The sequence below is a fragment of the Cupressus sempervirens genome, chromosome 9 (assembly GCF_028749045.1).
Source record: "Cupressus sempervirens isolate cs-2001-9-10 chromosome 9, ASM2874904v1, whole genome shotgun sequence".
Taxonomy (NCBI): Eukaryota; Viridiplantae; Streptophyta; class Pinopsida; order Cupressales; family Cupressaceae; genus Cupressus; species Cupressus sempervirens.
This window is the reverse complement of record NC_143126.1, coordinates 587,110,532-587,125,443: the sequence shown is the minus strand read 5'-3', so window position 1 is coordinate 587,125,443 and position 14,912 is coordinate 587,110,532. Positions and strand designations below refer to the sequence as shown.

The window sequence follows — 14,912 nt, the reverse complement described above, 5'->3', positions numbered from 1 at the left end:
TGTTGAGAATCATCAATCATAAGTGTGATATCATTGTATATGTGTTTAGCATACAATAAAGATTCTGTTTATGTGGCCTGGGTTTTTCACCCTCAGGTGGAGGGTTTTCCCAGGATAAAGATTGTGTGTTTGTGTAATTATATTATAAGTTGCTTTAACTCTGGTTCAAATTTCAACACCATCAAATATGAAGTGCTTGATCCCTATGAAGTCCTTAACATCAAATTCATTTTGGTGGTCTCATTCCTGTTTTCTCATTTGTGAGATTAATAGAGGTCTTCAACATAATTCCGTAGAGCATGCAGACTAACTTGCTTTCAAGGTGGAAGCCAAGCAACAGAAGAAGAAAACCCATCTTTTAGTCTCAACGTAGAAGACAAGTACATCTACCTCATGTAATTGTTGAAGTCTGCCAACTCATCCAAGAACTTAAGTTCATCCATTCTTAGGGTTTGAGCAATGATATGAAGAACTATGATGCTTATTGTAAGTGCGCTGGATATTATACAGATGAACCTTGTGTCTTGAAATTGGAGAAGGCCAAGGCTCTTAAGCTGATTATAAATCATAAATTGAATTTTTGTAGGCTTTATCCAATTTGAACACTTATAAATCCTCTGTTAATTGTTATTTTTATGGTCAATGACTTTCTGCCAACTATCAGTAAGTTTTTCTGCTCACAACTGCAAATCGAGGACAAGTTGGTGGAGTTGGTAGCCAATTTCACCGACTTAGAGAATTCAAATCTGCAACAGCTGGGATTTGTCAAGACAGAGACAGCTGATACTTGTGTCACACAATTGTTTAGTTACATTTTGTATGAGCCATCCCAGGACATAGTTGACCATGTAGTCATTTTACTGTATTTCTGCACTTTGATACTTAGTGCTCCATGTCACTATGATTGCTTGGCCATGGGCTGTTACTTATATCTTTCATGGGATCCATTGTTTGGAAATGGAATGTAAAGTACGAATGGGTATAAGTTGACTTCTGCAATTAGTCATCTACTTTCTGGTAGACCTAGAGTTAAATAGGCCAACCGGCATAAACATTACCTCTTTTTGATCACTTGGGGAATCAAGGCAGATACTGCTCGTAAGTTTCCACCAAGTCGTGAAATCTCTTCTTGATGTGTATTTAAAATGTATTTGAGGACCCTAAAAGACTTTCTGGAGATCGATCTAAGATTAAATCGACATTGTGCTAGATTCTAAGTTACCAAATTGATTATTATATACACTACAATTTTCAGGATGTTGAGATAGAGTGAACAGCAAGGCAATATGAAGAAAAGATACAGCCAGACACTTCTTCTTGCATGTCTCCTGCTCTTTTAGTGCCAAAGATATAGCATAAAGAGCTGTTGTTAATCATATATTATTGAACAATTAACAAATAACTGAGATATTGCTTCCCAGCTACCATGATCAAAGATCTTGTGGAGTGGGTTTAGGAACATTCGGGGAGCTAAGCACTTAGTTAAGCTTGACTTGATATATAGATATCGCAAAGGTTGCAGAGAGCCTTCTGATGCTTGGAAAATGATGTTTGACAATGTCCAGGTGCTATGAGTGGTTGTTCATGCTTTTGTGCCCAGTGATTAACATGCAACAGCCATGCATATTACTAATGATGTTTTCAGTTCCAATTTCTGCAAGTTTGTAGCTTTCTATCTTGACAACATCTTGGTCAATAGCAAGACTTGGGACGGACAGTTGCTCTATGTGTGGGCAGCATGGGGTCATCTTTGTCAGCATCAGTTCTAAGATGAGATGAAGTACTTCATTTGGCACACTTTAAACAAGTACTTAGGACTTCCTTATTGATGAGAATGGTGCACACATGTGGGAAAAAGTCAAGTTCCTTGGAAGTGGCAAATTCTATCCAAAATGTTAAATTTTAATGAGTATTTGGGAGATAGAAAATTTTCATTTTGAGTTAGTCACTATTTCCCACACTCTTTATTAGCTCACTTTTTAGAGTATTCATTATGAAAAGCCACAAGTTATTTGAGTATTAAATATTTAGCAGTTTGAAGGACTTTTCATATTGCTGCTGAGCCTGACGAAGCATTTGGGCTTCAGCCTTGCATGTTAATATGCCATAGGCCAAGTCATAAACTAGGGAGCACATCTAGTGAGCATGAACCAAGCTTTCATTGGCTTGAAGATTCCACTTTAAGCGTATCCTTCATCTTCTTGAAGAAAAAGATGTCCGTTGTTATTGAAAAATCTGAAATGCATATCTTTGAGTTTAATGATGCACATTTGTCCATAAAACTAACTTACATATTTGGTATAATTTTTAATTTTCTGAATTTCAGCTTCCAGTTTATTTTTCTATCCTATGTTGTTGAAGTTTTAAAGGAATTTTTTCTTCTGGTTGGTGCGATGCAGGTGCTGATGTAAGCAACTTTAATAACACTGTGGCTGATCAACAGGTTTTCTCTCTCCAATGCTTTCACAATCTTATCTCTTTTTTTGTGCTCCACCTTGATTCACAAGTCAGTTTTATTATTAGCTTCAACACTAAATAGTTTAATGGCTAATTTATATTGCTTTTTATATTGGCAAGATAGGCCTATCAGGCATGTGGGCTCAATGTGTTTCAGGTTGTTAACCCAATCACCTCAACCATAGTTAAAAAATTCGGTATCGGCAATATCTCAGCCGGCCCAAAAGTTTTGAAAATCTCGGAATCGGCAAAAACTCAACGAAAAGTTTGGCAATAAATCGACACTTTTATCGAACATTTGGAAGTAGACAATTTGAGATATCCACCATATATCGAACAAAGTTTTTTAGTTAAACAATAATTCATGGCAACTAAAACTTAGTAGATTAACATAGTGCTAGAATCATATACCAAAAAGCATGTACAACATCTGAATATAAATAAGTTCAATACATATAGAAGTCAAACTCCATGAAACTACAACTTTTGAATACACATTAAGTTCAATTTTCAGTATCAATGAAAACTAAAAGTAGCAATCATAAATTGCATCTACGAGTGAACTTTAAAAGAGATCGCTACTGCTGGGTGGGTGGTTTTGAAGTAGTTGTTGTGGCAACATCCTCAACAGGTGCCCTAATAGGTGCCTCACACTCAACAAAAGCCTTTGATAGATGATTAAGCTCATGTTCCTCCTCACATGCTGCCACATCTGCATTCTAGTCATCTGCCTCTATCTCAAACTCAACTAGCTGCTCATATATCAATAAAAGGTTCACCCACATCTGCATCTGCATTTCACCATCAGGGGGAGAAATCCAATTTGTTGAATATGGATCAATGTCATCCAAGTCTAGTGCTTCATATGAAGCTTTCCCTTTCACTTTCTTCTCATGCAAGAGAGGGTTGCACTTCACATAAACCAAGTCATTTAGGCACTTTTGAGTCAACCTATTACATTTCCTTGTGTGTATGTTCAGAAAAGTATTCCAATTTCTCTCATAGCTAGAAGCACCTCAAAGCTGTGATAAAACTTATTTTGAAGATCTCCTCCATTAGCTTTTCAAAGCTAGCATTAAACATAATCCTTACAATCTTCTCTGCTTCAAGCTTCTTGGCATAAGGACTCTAACCATTTCTTATCTAGGAACATGCGCCTCATGTCTAACAATGTCTCAGATATCCTTTGCAAGTTTAGAAAGTTAGTAGCAAAGCATATGAGCCTTGCTCGTACAAGATACTTACCACCAGTGTGCTCTCTCATAAGACTCAAGACCCATGTATGATTGTAGATGTACTTTGCAAAACCTTCACATCTTTAACCACCTTCTCCACCCAACTTAGTTTCCCTAGGGCCTCAACTAGCATGCCAAGACAATGGGTAGCACAAGGGCTCCAAAATAATGTGGGATGTCTTTCCATCAGAAGTCTACTGGCTGCCACATATGCAACTACATTATTAGTCACAATTTTGATGACATTAGCCACTCCCAATTCTATTACTACCTCATCCAACATGTTGCACAAATGTTTTTGCAAATATTTACTTGATTTTAGAAATACCAATTGTCCCCCTGAAGCAATTGTAAAGTTGATGAGTGTCCTATTCTTGCAATCTGTCCACCCATCAGATATAATAGTGCAGCCTTTCTGTTCCCAAACTTTTCTTTGCTCTTTCACAAGTTGACGAATGTTTCTTACCTCACATCTAACAACAACCCACTCACCTCATAAGGAGTTGGGGGCTTGAACCCCTTACAAGACAAGGAAATCGATGTTACCACTTGATCCCAATACGAACTACATAGGTAGACTTTGAGAGCCTAGCAAAAAGAAAAAACCAATTCTAATTAGAAAGCGTCTAATGAGTAACAATCTAATATTTAATAGATTTGTTAAAATATTATTGTTAATCTATTAAAATCTATTGTAAATCTCTTTAGTATAATAAATCTACTAATATATACTATAAATCTATCAAAATATATTAATTAATAAATATGAATTATATATTTGTAAAACAATATTGTTATTATAAGCTAATAGTTTCTAAAAATGAAAATAAAAAAGTATTACTATATATTTAAAATACAATAAATTTAAATTTAAATTACTTCAAATTTACTGTATTTTAAATTTACAGTTAACACTTTAAATTGATTATATTTAAAACTTTAAGTCCTAAACAGCTTTACATTTAATTTAATTTAAATACTTTAAATTTTTTAAATTTTTTTTAGTATTATAGTATTTTAAATGTTACTTTTTCCCAAAACGAAAGAAATTTAATTTTTAATAAATGTAAAAATCTATTAATCACATTAAATCATATTCAATTTTGCATAAACTTCCACAAAATAAAATAAACTTACAAGCTGGAACTGGAAGTCATGCATGCAGAGAGCTGACAGATGAACCAAAATCCAAATGTAGAAACAAGGACTTGGAACTGGAAGTCTAACCGTTGCAGGATGTAGAAGCAAGGTCATTCTCCCCCAAAGAATGCAGAAGCCAAGTTTGTTGCACGATATAAAAGTTCGTTGTTGTCCAAGAATGTAGTCGTTGTCGGTGGAATGAGGGCAAAAAAAATGCAGCCCTCGCGGTTGGAATGAGGCAAGAAATTGAAACGAAAAGCATATAATAAAATATTTAAAACTTTAACGTAAGTTGTTTTCATGTAGACCACGTAGTCAACGAAATTTGTTGTCGATATTTTGTTTTTAGCGCGATATCAACCCTAAAAAATCACGGCGAGGTTTTTGCAATCATTGGCACCGATATATGGCACGTTCATTTCGTTTGCAAGGTGAGCTCGCAATATATTGCGATTTTTGCGATATTTCACAGTTTTTAAAACTATGACTTCAACTATGCTTTCTTTGTGTGTATACCATATCTATGGATATGGATATTTGTATGCACATGGAGCAATATTAGAAATGAATGCCTATTATGACTGTGCATAGGTATTTATTTGCCATATTTTTATGAATGCCAGTGATGAGGACTGGTCATAAGGATGATTATGTATTCAGTTGTGTTCAGAATGATTTATTGAGAATGAAAATTGGACTTGAAAGCTCTAGTTTTGTTAGAGGCAAGTTATGGGTATAGTTTTTGTTTAATATGAAAGATGACCTTGTAGTTGAATTTTATAATTTTGTGACACATACCATATATATTGTAAACCATTTGACAATCATTTATATCTTGGTTATCAATTTAGAATATATTAAAAAAATCTAAAGTTGTCAACTATTTATATCTTGGTTCTCCTTTGAGTAGCGATTCAGGGGATATCATGTCCTCAAACGTTGATTGAAATGTGAGGTTAGAACATTTTCTTGATGGTTGGATGAGTTTTTTCCTCCACGCTCTTTTGCACTTCATTTTGTCATTTTTTATATATGTTTACAAATTCTACTTCTTTCATTATAATGCCAAGCATCAAGATATGTTTGTTGCATGCATCTAGTACGTGAAAGTGTCATGTGTCCGTTTTCTGTCATCTTGTGGATAATTTGTCTTTTTAACATACTTCCTTTTATCATGTGATGGTATACTCTTCAGATTCTTTCTAGTTTCTTTTCCAATACATCACCTAAGGTAGTTCTACTTTCCTTGATTGTTTTTCCTGCAATATATGACCATTTCCAAGGTCCTGTAGGGCTTCTATAACTGACAGGTTGTGATATGTTCGAAAAAAGTGATGCTTGTGCAAATTTTTGGGATTTTCGACCAGTATTAAGGTCGTTTCTAATGAAAAAGACAATTCTTTTCTTCACTATTCAAGGTTTTGATCTGCTACAACTTCGTTTGTGAAGCTATTTCAATTTTTTGCCTGCCATTTTCAATCTTCTCTAGTAGTCAATTAGGATTTTCTAGGCATCTTTCAAAATTTTCTGGGTCTTCTGACATAATTGCATTGGGATCTGTTGTCAGATTTTTTGCTATTCAGCCTTAATATTAGTGCCTAATCCAAACTTTGACAACAGATTCGTTTTCAATTTTTTAAGAGCTTATCGGGGTTGTTTGGAAATATTTGTGGGTCGTTTGATATTTTTGCAGTGGGATTCGTGTCTTGGTACATCTACCTCAAAATCTATGCATGTATTTTTTCTCACAGTCCTCGTGCATGGTTTCTCCTCTTCTATATTCGTGCTGCCATTTGGTCAACCACTTTTAACCCCATTTTACTACAATGGCATCTATGACGAAGATTTTGTTTGAGGGGAGTCAAAACTCAATGATAGAAATCACAACACCTGAAGACAACATATGATAATGATTTTTGAATACAAATGTCTTGACAAAATTGTTTTGGGCAAGACTAACCATCTTGAGGATGAAGGGAAAGAGCAGGATAAATTTGATGAGCAAAATTAAGAAGCAAAATTCAAAGATTAGTTGGAAGCTATTGAAAAGTCTTCCGTTTTCCTATTAGCATATATAATCATAGTTTTTTTTACACAAATCAAATGAGCATTTAGAACTTCGTTTCTCTTACTTCCCTTCTCGATTTGTTGATTGAAATCAAATGAATCTGAGGTGTTTAAGATCAAATTGTGTTGATTCTAACTCTTGATTTGATTCACCATTTCATCCTTATTTGTCGAAATGTTATCTCTATTTTCATTTGCCTTCAATTTCATTCCTTTTTGTGCAAACTGGAGGCCAAGGGTATGTTTCTAACTTTTCCAATTCATGGTCAAAATCTTCTACACGCTGGGTTTATTTTATTTTCTTATGCTAAGCTTTGTATTTTAGTCAACTATTTCATCCCCATCCTTCATTCTTGCTTGGTCTAGGACTTGATTGAGGATGGGAGAGTTCATTGCTTGCTAGAGGTGGAAATTCAACCCTCTCTTAGGATTGAATCCCATGTAGAGGGCGAAAACCACCCTATCCTTGGGATTACTTTTCCACTTTCATAACTTTATTCTATTAAGTTTAGGCTTGAAGCTGTTCCATTTCTATCATTCTTGGCTTTGATTAGACTTCTTATTTGCAACTCGTTCAAATTTTTCTTGTTTCGTTCATCATAGATCTAACCTTTAACTTCCCCATTTCTTCATGTTTTTTCACCTTAACGGAGGGCAGAATTTTCAAGGGTCTTGGAATTGGGAGTCCCAAGTTGATCATAGAGGAAAAACTTGTGAGGCGGAAAAGCACATGGATGAAGCAAAATGACAAATGGATGCGAAAATGGGATATCAACATACAAACTTGCCCAGATAACATTATAGAAATAAAAATGTTTGTCAATGAAAAATTTCGCAATATTCTGTGGACAAGACGCATAGGGCGGAAGAAATCTTATTACATTAAAGAATTTAATCCCACTTCTAGTCATGATGAAAAGGCCTCTATAAGAGCACCTATTAACTGGAAAGCAAAAATGTTGATGGCACAACTTCGAACTAGTTCACATCAGTTGCGATGTGGAACTGGTCGGTGGCAAGTTCCAAAGGAAGAGTGGGCAGACAGAACATGTTTATTTTGTAATATGGGAATAGTTGAGACAGAGCAGCACTTTGTCAAAGACTGCCTGGCTTACAATGACATCAGATTTGGTTATACAAAAATACTGCAGAACAAGGACTTCAACTATTTATTCGAAGAAGATCAAGTGAAGAGAGCAACGGATTTGATTACCAAACTTCAGAGAAGGAGAGACAAGTTAACCAAAACTTTACAATTGACTAGTTCCGCTCCTGACTCGGGAGGGTGATTGCATGGGTACCATAGACTACTTTAGTCTCGTGGACGTCATTAAAATTTATCATATCATATCATATCATACCCTCTTCTTGAGACCGCATTTTTGTGTGTTTCTAAGTTGCCAATCTGTAGTTTTTCTTGGTTTGGATCTGATCTTGTGGACTGAAAACTATTGCTCTTAACTTGAAATTTTGGTCCCAACCTCATGCTTATCAGATTCATCTTTTGGTTGCTAGAAAGGAGGGTGGACATCATGCATTGGTTGGGATTAGAAATTCCAAGAAGGTAACGAATTCCACCCTTTCTCTAGGATTTTCCATTCCTATTTCAAACTCTCCGTAAGTCCGATACATCACACTTTGATGAGGGCGATCATTCCTCTCCATCACTCAAATTTTGGCCAAATTTCATATTTGTTCGGATTAAGAATTAAGTGGAGGGCGGATTCTACCCTTTCCTTGGGATGGACTATAAAAAATTTTCCTCCATAAATCATCATTTTGCATTCTTCAACTTTTCTCATCAATTTGCACTTGAAATTCCCTTTTAATAGGGATGGAACTTTTGGGGTTGTTGGGATTGTGAATCTTGAGACATTGTTAGATTCCGACCTAGTGTTAGGATTCTTTGGTTGCAAGTTAACTCCCAAACTCGTCAAGTCAATTCTTTAGCTAAAAGGGCGAAAGGATCTTTATAAAATATAATATATTAGTATTTCCTTTCTTATACTTAAAGTTATATTTTATATAAATACTATTATTAGGATGTTTGTGTAACATCTGGTTTTTCCCAGGTCTAAATTAACATCTAACATAAACATAGAATACAGTTATAACTTCGATTTCATAAAAAGGCAGTTACATCATTCATGTTCATGTGAAGAAGATTTACCGTTAAAGTTAGTTAAACAAAAATTTCTTAACTAAATACTTGAAATAACTTTTAATGAAATTACTTCAGAAATTGAAATCACATACCTTGGAAAACTGAGATTGAAAATTGAAATCACATACCTTGGAAAACTGAGATTGAAAATCATCGAAGTATGCTTTTGCAACCACCCGGGTTAGTCCACAAATACACTATAACAATTTCTCAAATCGACTGCTATCTCAAAAATCATTTGATGAATACAACTAAATACCACTATAACTTAAATTAGGGCAGCACGTATCATCTTACCAATTAGGGCATCAATTACCATCGGTTTATTTAGGGCTTTTGATACCGCTTTACCACTTAGGGCTTCCGCGACCACGGATTCAATTTAGGGCTTTCGTGATGACGGATTTTATCTTAAGGTTTTTTGCGACGACGGATTCAATTTAGGGCTTCCACTACCACGGATTCAACCAGGGCTTTTGTTACCACGGATTCAGTTAGGGCTTCTAATACTACTGTATCAATTAAGGTTCCAACTGTCACACAATCAATTAGCGCTTCGGATTTCTTTTCCTTCCGATTGCTTTTCTATTTCTAATAAACAATTGAAAAGAAAAGAAATTCGAAGCCCTAATTGATTGTGTGACAGTTGGAACCTTAATTGATATAGTGGTATTGGAAGCCCTAACTGAAACTGTGGTAACGAAAGCCCTAGTTGAATCCGTGGTTGCGGAAGCCCTAAATTGAATCCGTCCTCGTAGAAAACCCTAGATAAAATCCGTGGTCGCGGAAGCCTTAAATTGAATCCGTGGTCGTGGAAGCCCTAAGTGGTAAAGCGATATCAAAAGCCCTAAATAAACCGATGGTAATTGATGCCCTAATTGGTAAGATGATATGTGATGCCCTAATTTAAGTTATAGTGGTATTTAGTTGTATTCATCAAATGATTTTTGAGATAGCAGTCGATTTGAGAAATTGTTATAGTGTATTTGTGGACTAACCCGGGTGGTTACAGAAGCATAATTAGATGATTTTCATTCTCAGTTTTCTGAGGTATGTGATTTCAATTTCTGAAGTAATTTCATTAAAAGGTATTTCAAGTATTTAGTTAAGAATTTTTGTTTAATTGACTTTAACGGTAAATCTTCTTCACATGAACATGAATGATGTAACTGCCTTCTTATGAAATTGAAGTTATAACTGTATTCTATGTTTACGTTAGATGTTAATTTAGATCCGAGAAAAATCGGATGTTACAGTTTGAGATAGGTTTCAACCTCATAGGAGTTATAATAAAGATATTAGATTTGGGAGCTTCCCTTTGCCCAAAAAAACAAACATATTGCCAAATTTTAGGATTTAGTATGTTAATGTTGTAGCTTCAGTCAGATTAGTTTGATCATTTATTATGTTTGTCAGTTTAACATTATCATTGATTAAATAATCATTAAATTATTCACACATGTTGGGTGGAAATTTTGCAACCGACTGTTTTGGGTAAAATACAGTCACAAAATAGGATGACCAACCACAGTGTGTGAGACAGAGTCTCTCCTACCTTAAAGGGAAGGTTCCCCCTTCTCACTGTTCCTTGGATCAACTCATGGTAAGCAAGAAGTTGAGAGATTTTGTAAGGGGCGTTATCAATATTCTTTCCTCTAATCTTTCAGAAAAGAATCTACTTACCCGTAAAGCAAGTAATGGGCAAGATGAAACCTCAAGCTACACTTCTATCCAAAGTTGTAAATGGTGATACCGATAAACTAACACTAACTCAAAGGCTAGCTGAAAGGATACCAGTTTGGCTCTAACTCTTGTTTTAACCTATTCTATAAGAATAATCTCTATCATTGGGGCATAAAGACTTCCAGAAGTAGGGAATTCTAACTACTTTTCGTGAATTTGAGATGGTAATACAAACTATAGTCAAAGCTCCTAGTCTATGTATTGTTACAACTACTCCGAGTCAAAGCTTCGGCTCTGATTGCTTGTTAAATCACCAAACTATATTATTGAACACAATAATAACATGAATCAAAGACAATATGCACAAATTACAGTCAAAGCTTCTAATTTGCTCTATTACAATTCTTTTAGTCAAAGCTTTGAATTCAGTTGCTTCTTTTATTCAATTTGCTTCCAAATTCGTAGTACACAATCAAAGTTATGCTTGCTCAAATGTGGCAGAGCTTTCTTACATAGAAAAAAAGATGATTTTTACAATGAGAGGGGGCACTCCTTTATATAGGCAAAGGAGTTGAGAAAAAGATGGAGGAAACAGTGGAAGCAACTCAACCAACTTTGACCTAGTCTAACTAAGAGAGAAATTGTTGGGTTGCATGCAATTGCACATGCAACTCGCATTACATGTAATTACATCTTTTCATGCAATGCATCGTCTTTAATTACAAACATGAAAGAAGAAGAAGAAAGACAAAAGAGAATTGAAACAATCCTAGGAATTGTTTTGAAGAACCTTGTACTTGGCGATGCAATCCCAAATGATCCTAGGATCGGGAGTTTCTGTATTTTGTGTCACTGCATTCACCTTGATAACCATGGTCTTGTGTCTTTTGATAGCCTATGACTCTCTTTGACGAATTGTCCGCTGTCATTTGAAAACTCGATGTGATCAAACTTTTGTCGCTCAAGTTGTCATGAATTCTCTTTTGTAGATTGACACATTCTGGAATCTCTGACACTTGAAAGCCTTCTCGACGATGTCTAGATGTAAACTCGGAATAACTTTCCATGAACATCTTAAATTTCTTATTTTTGAAACAAAGTGCCTGACGCATTCCCACACGAACTCAGGTTGAAGATCAAATGAATTATTGCTTCTTGAGAATCAAAACGTGCCTTCTTGACGGAAAAACATATGTATTTGGATGGAAAATGGTAGGTGAAGTGAGAATGGAAGGGGATGAATATACTTTAAGACATGAAGGTGGAATGCATGGGAATGTGTGTGACTGAAGACTCTTGACTTTTAAAAGGTGACTTGGGCGTTCAATATGTCATTACATGGAAAGTGGATTACATGTATATGCAACATGTAATGAGAAATATAAAGTGAGATGACATGCAAATGTGGATGGAGGATGAGTTTACATATATGTGCGAATGATGGATGGGATGAAATACATATAATTGCATTTGATGAATGAGAGGCAAAGTGTTGTGACATGAAAAGATGAAAATGGAATGTGATGATGCTCTTGTATGAAGTGGAAAGTGGAGTGAAGTGAAACATGCTCAAGTTCTTGGGAAAGAACTTGCTATTTCTTCCAAAAGAAGAAAAATGAAAAAGCAAACAAGAAAACAATGAAAAATAAGCACAAAACCAACACATGCCTTTGGTTTTAAATTCAAACATGTCAACAAACAAGTTGCTTTCAAGTGCAAATTCGAATTTGGGGAAATTCCGAAAGTGTGAAAATGAGAGTTCTTATCATTTTTAAAGAAAAAATGCACATTTCATGGCATACATTTGGACAAAAGTGCAACTTCAAGCTAAAATATGCATGAAAATAGCAATATAAGCATGATTTTATGAGCAAGTTTGAAAAAGTCCACTTACTTGGAGATCGAAGAGCAAAAATAGCAAGAATCATAGACTTTGAAGAGCAATTCTCCTCCAAATCCGGATTCTCAAACAATAATTTGACTTTTTTTGTACTTGCGTTCAACAAATATTAATCAGCAATGAAGGGTCAAATTTGACATGAAGATGTCAAATACATGGTCTCCAAAGACAATAGCATGCATTAAAACTCAAAAATGACCCCTCTTGATCCAAATGTATGGGCTAAAATGCCATTTTTTCGAGTTTTTTTAATAAAAACATCACTTTTTATTGCAAAAAGCTGAGCCGTTTTTGCAAAAACGTTGCCAAAAAATGCATGTTTTTGAGTTTTTTTTGACTTGTGAATGCAAAAACGACTTCCCTAAATGCTAATACATGGATCCAAATGCAAAACAATGACTTCAAAACGCATAAAAGTGGATAAAAACCTCAATTTTCTGGGCGTTTTTAGGGATTGAAATGCCAAAATGACTTCTATTTGAGCCAAAACATGACTTTTAAAGGGCCAAATCTGGGTGTTTTGTCCAAAACGTGTCTCCATATGAGGCTGAAACAAAAACTCTTTTAGCATAAAAGAGGTTGCCAAATGCATGGGAATGAATGAGGATGGAAAAATGCCTCTTGAGGGAAAGATTTCAAGTCATTCCATAGAAGAATCTAAGACAAATCATCAAAAACAGGTTCTTGGAGTCCATTGTCATGAATTTCTTCAAAAATGGGTTTTGAAAGGGCGAATGCATGAAGTTGAATGCAAAACAACCATTTTTTGTGTGATTACATGTTTTAAATATGCAACATAGACCCAAAAGCACCTCGTAGTGGCCATTACATGTTTTAAAAACATATAATGGTCTCCAAGGCAAAAACACACTTTTTTGGTGCATAAGCATGTTTTAAAAATGTGCTTTTTGCCCAAAAACGGGTTTGGGAAGTGAAAGTACATGTCTTTGGTGCAAATGCATATATAACACATATAGCTCATCTTTTTTATGTCATTGCACATTTTAAATGAGTTTACATGCAATAGCACCAAAAAGGTCCACTTCTAAGTGTTTTTACACTTTAAGTTGAATTTTACATGCAATGACATGAAAAGGGTCCACTTTTAAGTGATTTTAATAAGCACATGTCAATTTAATTTTGATAAAATATTACTTAAGTGGGACATAAATTATATTAACATTATCATATTAACAATATAATGTGTAAATATAATTTAATAAGTGATATTTACTAGAGCATTTGATTTAAATGGCAAATATTAAATTGAACTATATAGTTAATATAGTCACTTAAATGAAAAAATTAAAAAGCAACTTAACTTAAAAATTTAACATAAAGTGCACTATAATTACTTTAAGTGAAAATTTAATTGATAAAATAACTTAAAAACATAACATAAAGTGAATTTAAGTTATATTTTACAAAAAGTGAATGTCAAATTAAAAATATAACATGATATTTTTAGCTCGTGCAGTTGCATCAAAAGGTCCACTTTTTGGACATTAAAATGGCCATATCTTTTGATTGACAACTCCGATTAAGCCCCAAGTTAGATCAAATCGAAGGGGAAATCGAAAGCAATGACTTGAGCAAAACCAAATGACTGAAAACCAACAAATACACACCCAAAAACGAGAAAAAGGACTTTCAAGGCCTCAAAAATCAAGCATAGGCTTGACAAACAGAAAAATGAAAAAGACTTGACAAAAGCCTTCAGTAAAAGAATTTGCTATGTGAACTGGAGTTGATTGATCGATCAACATTAACTAATTGAATAAGAAATTCAACTTAGAGAATGTGAAACTAGTTTGAAAAAGTTTCGTACTATTACCTACATTTTGTGGTGACAAAATGCAGGACAACAACACACACACATATAACTAAGTGTCTATTTATATATTGTATTAGAACAATACTATTTAATGGTTGTTAGTCAATGTCAATTATTGATCATAACTATATTGACCTGATTAAATCATTGATCATAATTCATATGCAACAATTATTATATAATTGATAGTGTATCATTATCGATTTAATTATATTAACATGTGTTCATTATACTCCAAATATTGGGTCATATATTCCTGCGATACAATTATCTGTCACTGCATATTATCATCGTACAATATTGGCATGAGTTAACAATATTTAGTGCTCTATTGAACCATAGTTATGAGAATCGTGGTGATTCACGTGATTCGATTCAAGTCAAACAATTTTTTGTGATTCGGTGAATTGAATCAGCGATAAAGGGTTTATG

At 34.5% G+C, this 14,912-nt stretch overlaps 1 protein-coding gene across 5 annotated transcripts in view; it reads left to right on the top strand.

Annotated features, from left to right (window-relative positions):
- The window catches only part of LOC149540045 (K(+) efflux antiporter 5-like), a 210,253-nt gene that overhangs the window by 50,432 nt on the left and 144,909 nt on the right, over positions 1-14,912 (top strand). For all 5 annotated transcript variants that reach the window (XM_089801239.1, XM_089801238.1, XM_089801236.1 and 2 more), the window contains exon 2: positions 2,400-2,443. In XM_089801239.1, the coding sequence (XP_089657365.1) occupies positions 2,400-2,443 (44 nt within the window). The remainder of the gene's footprint in view (positions 1-2,399; positions 2,444-14,912) is intronic.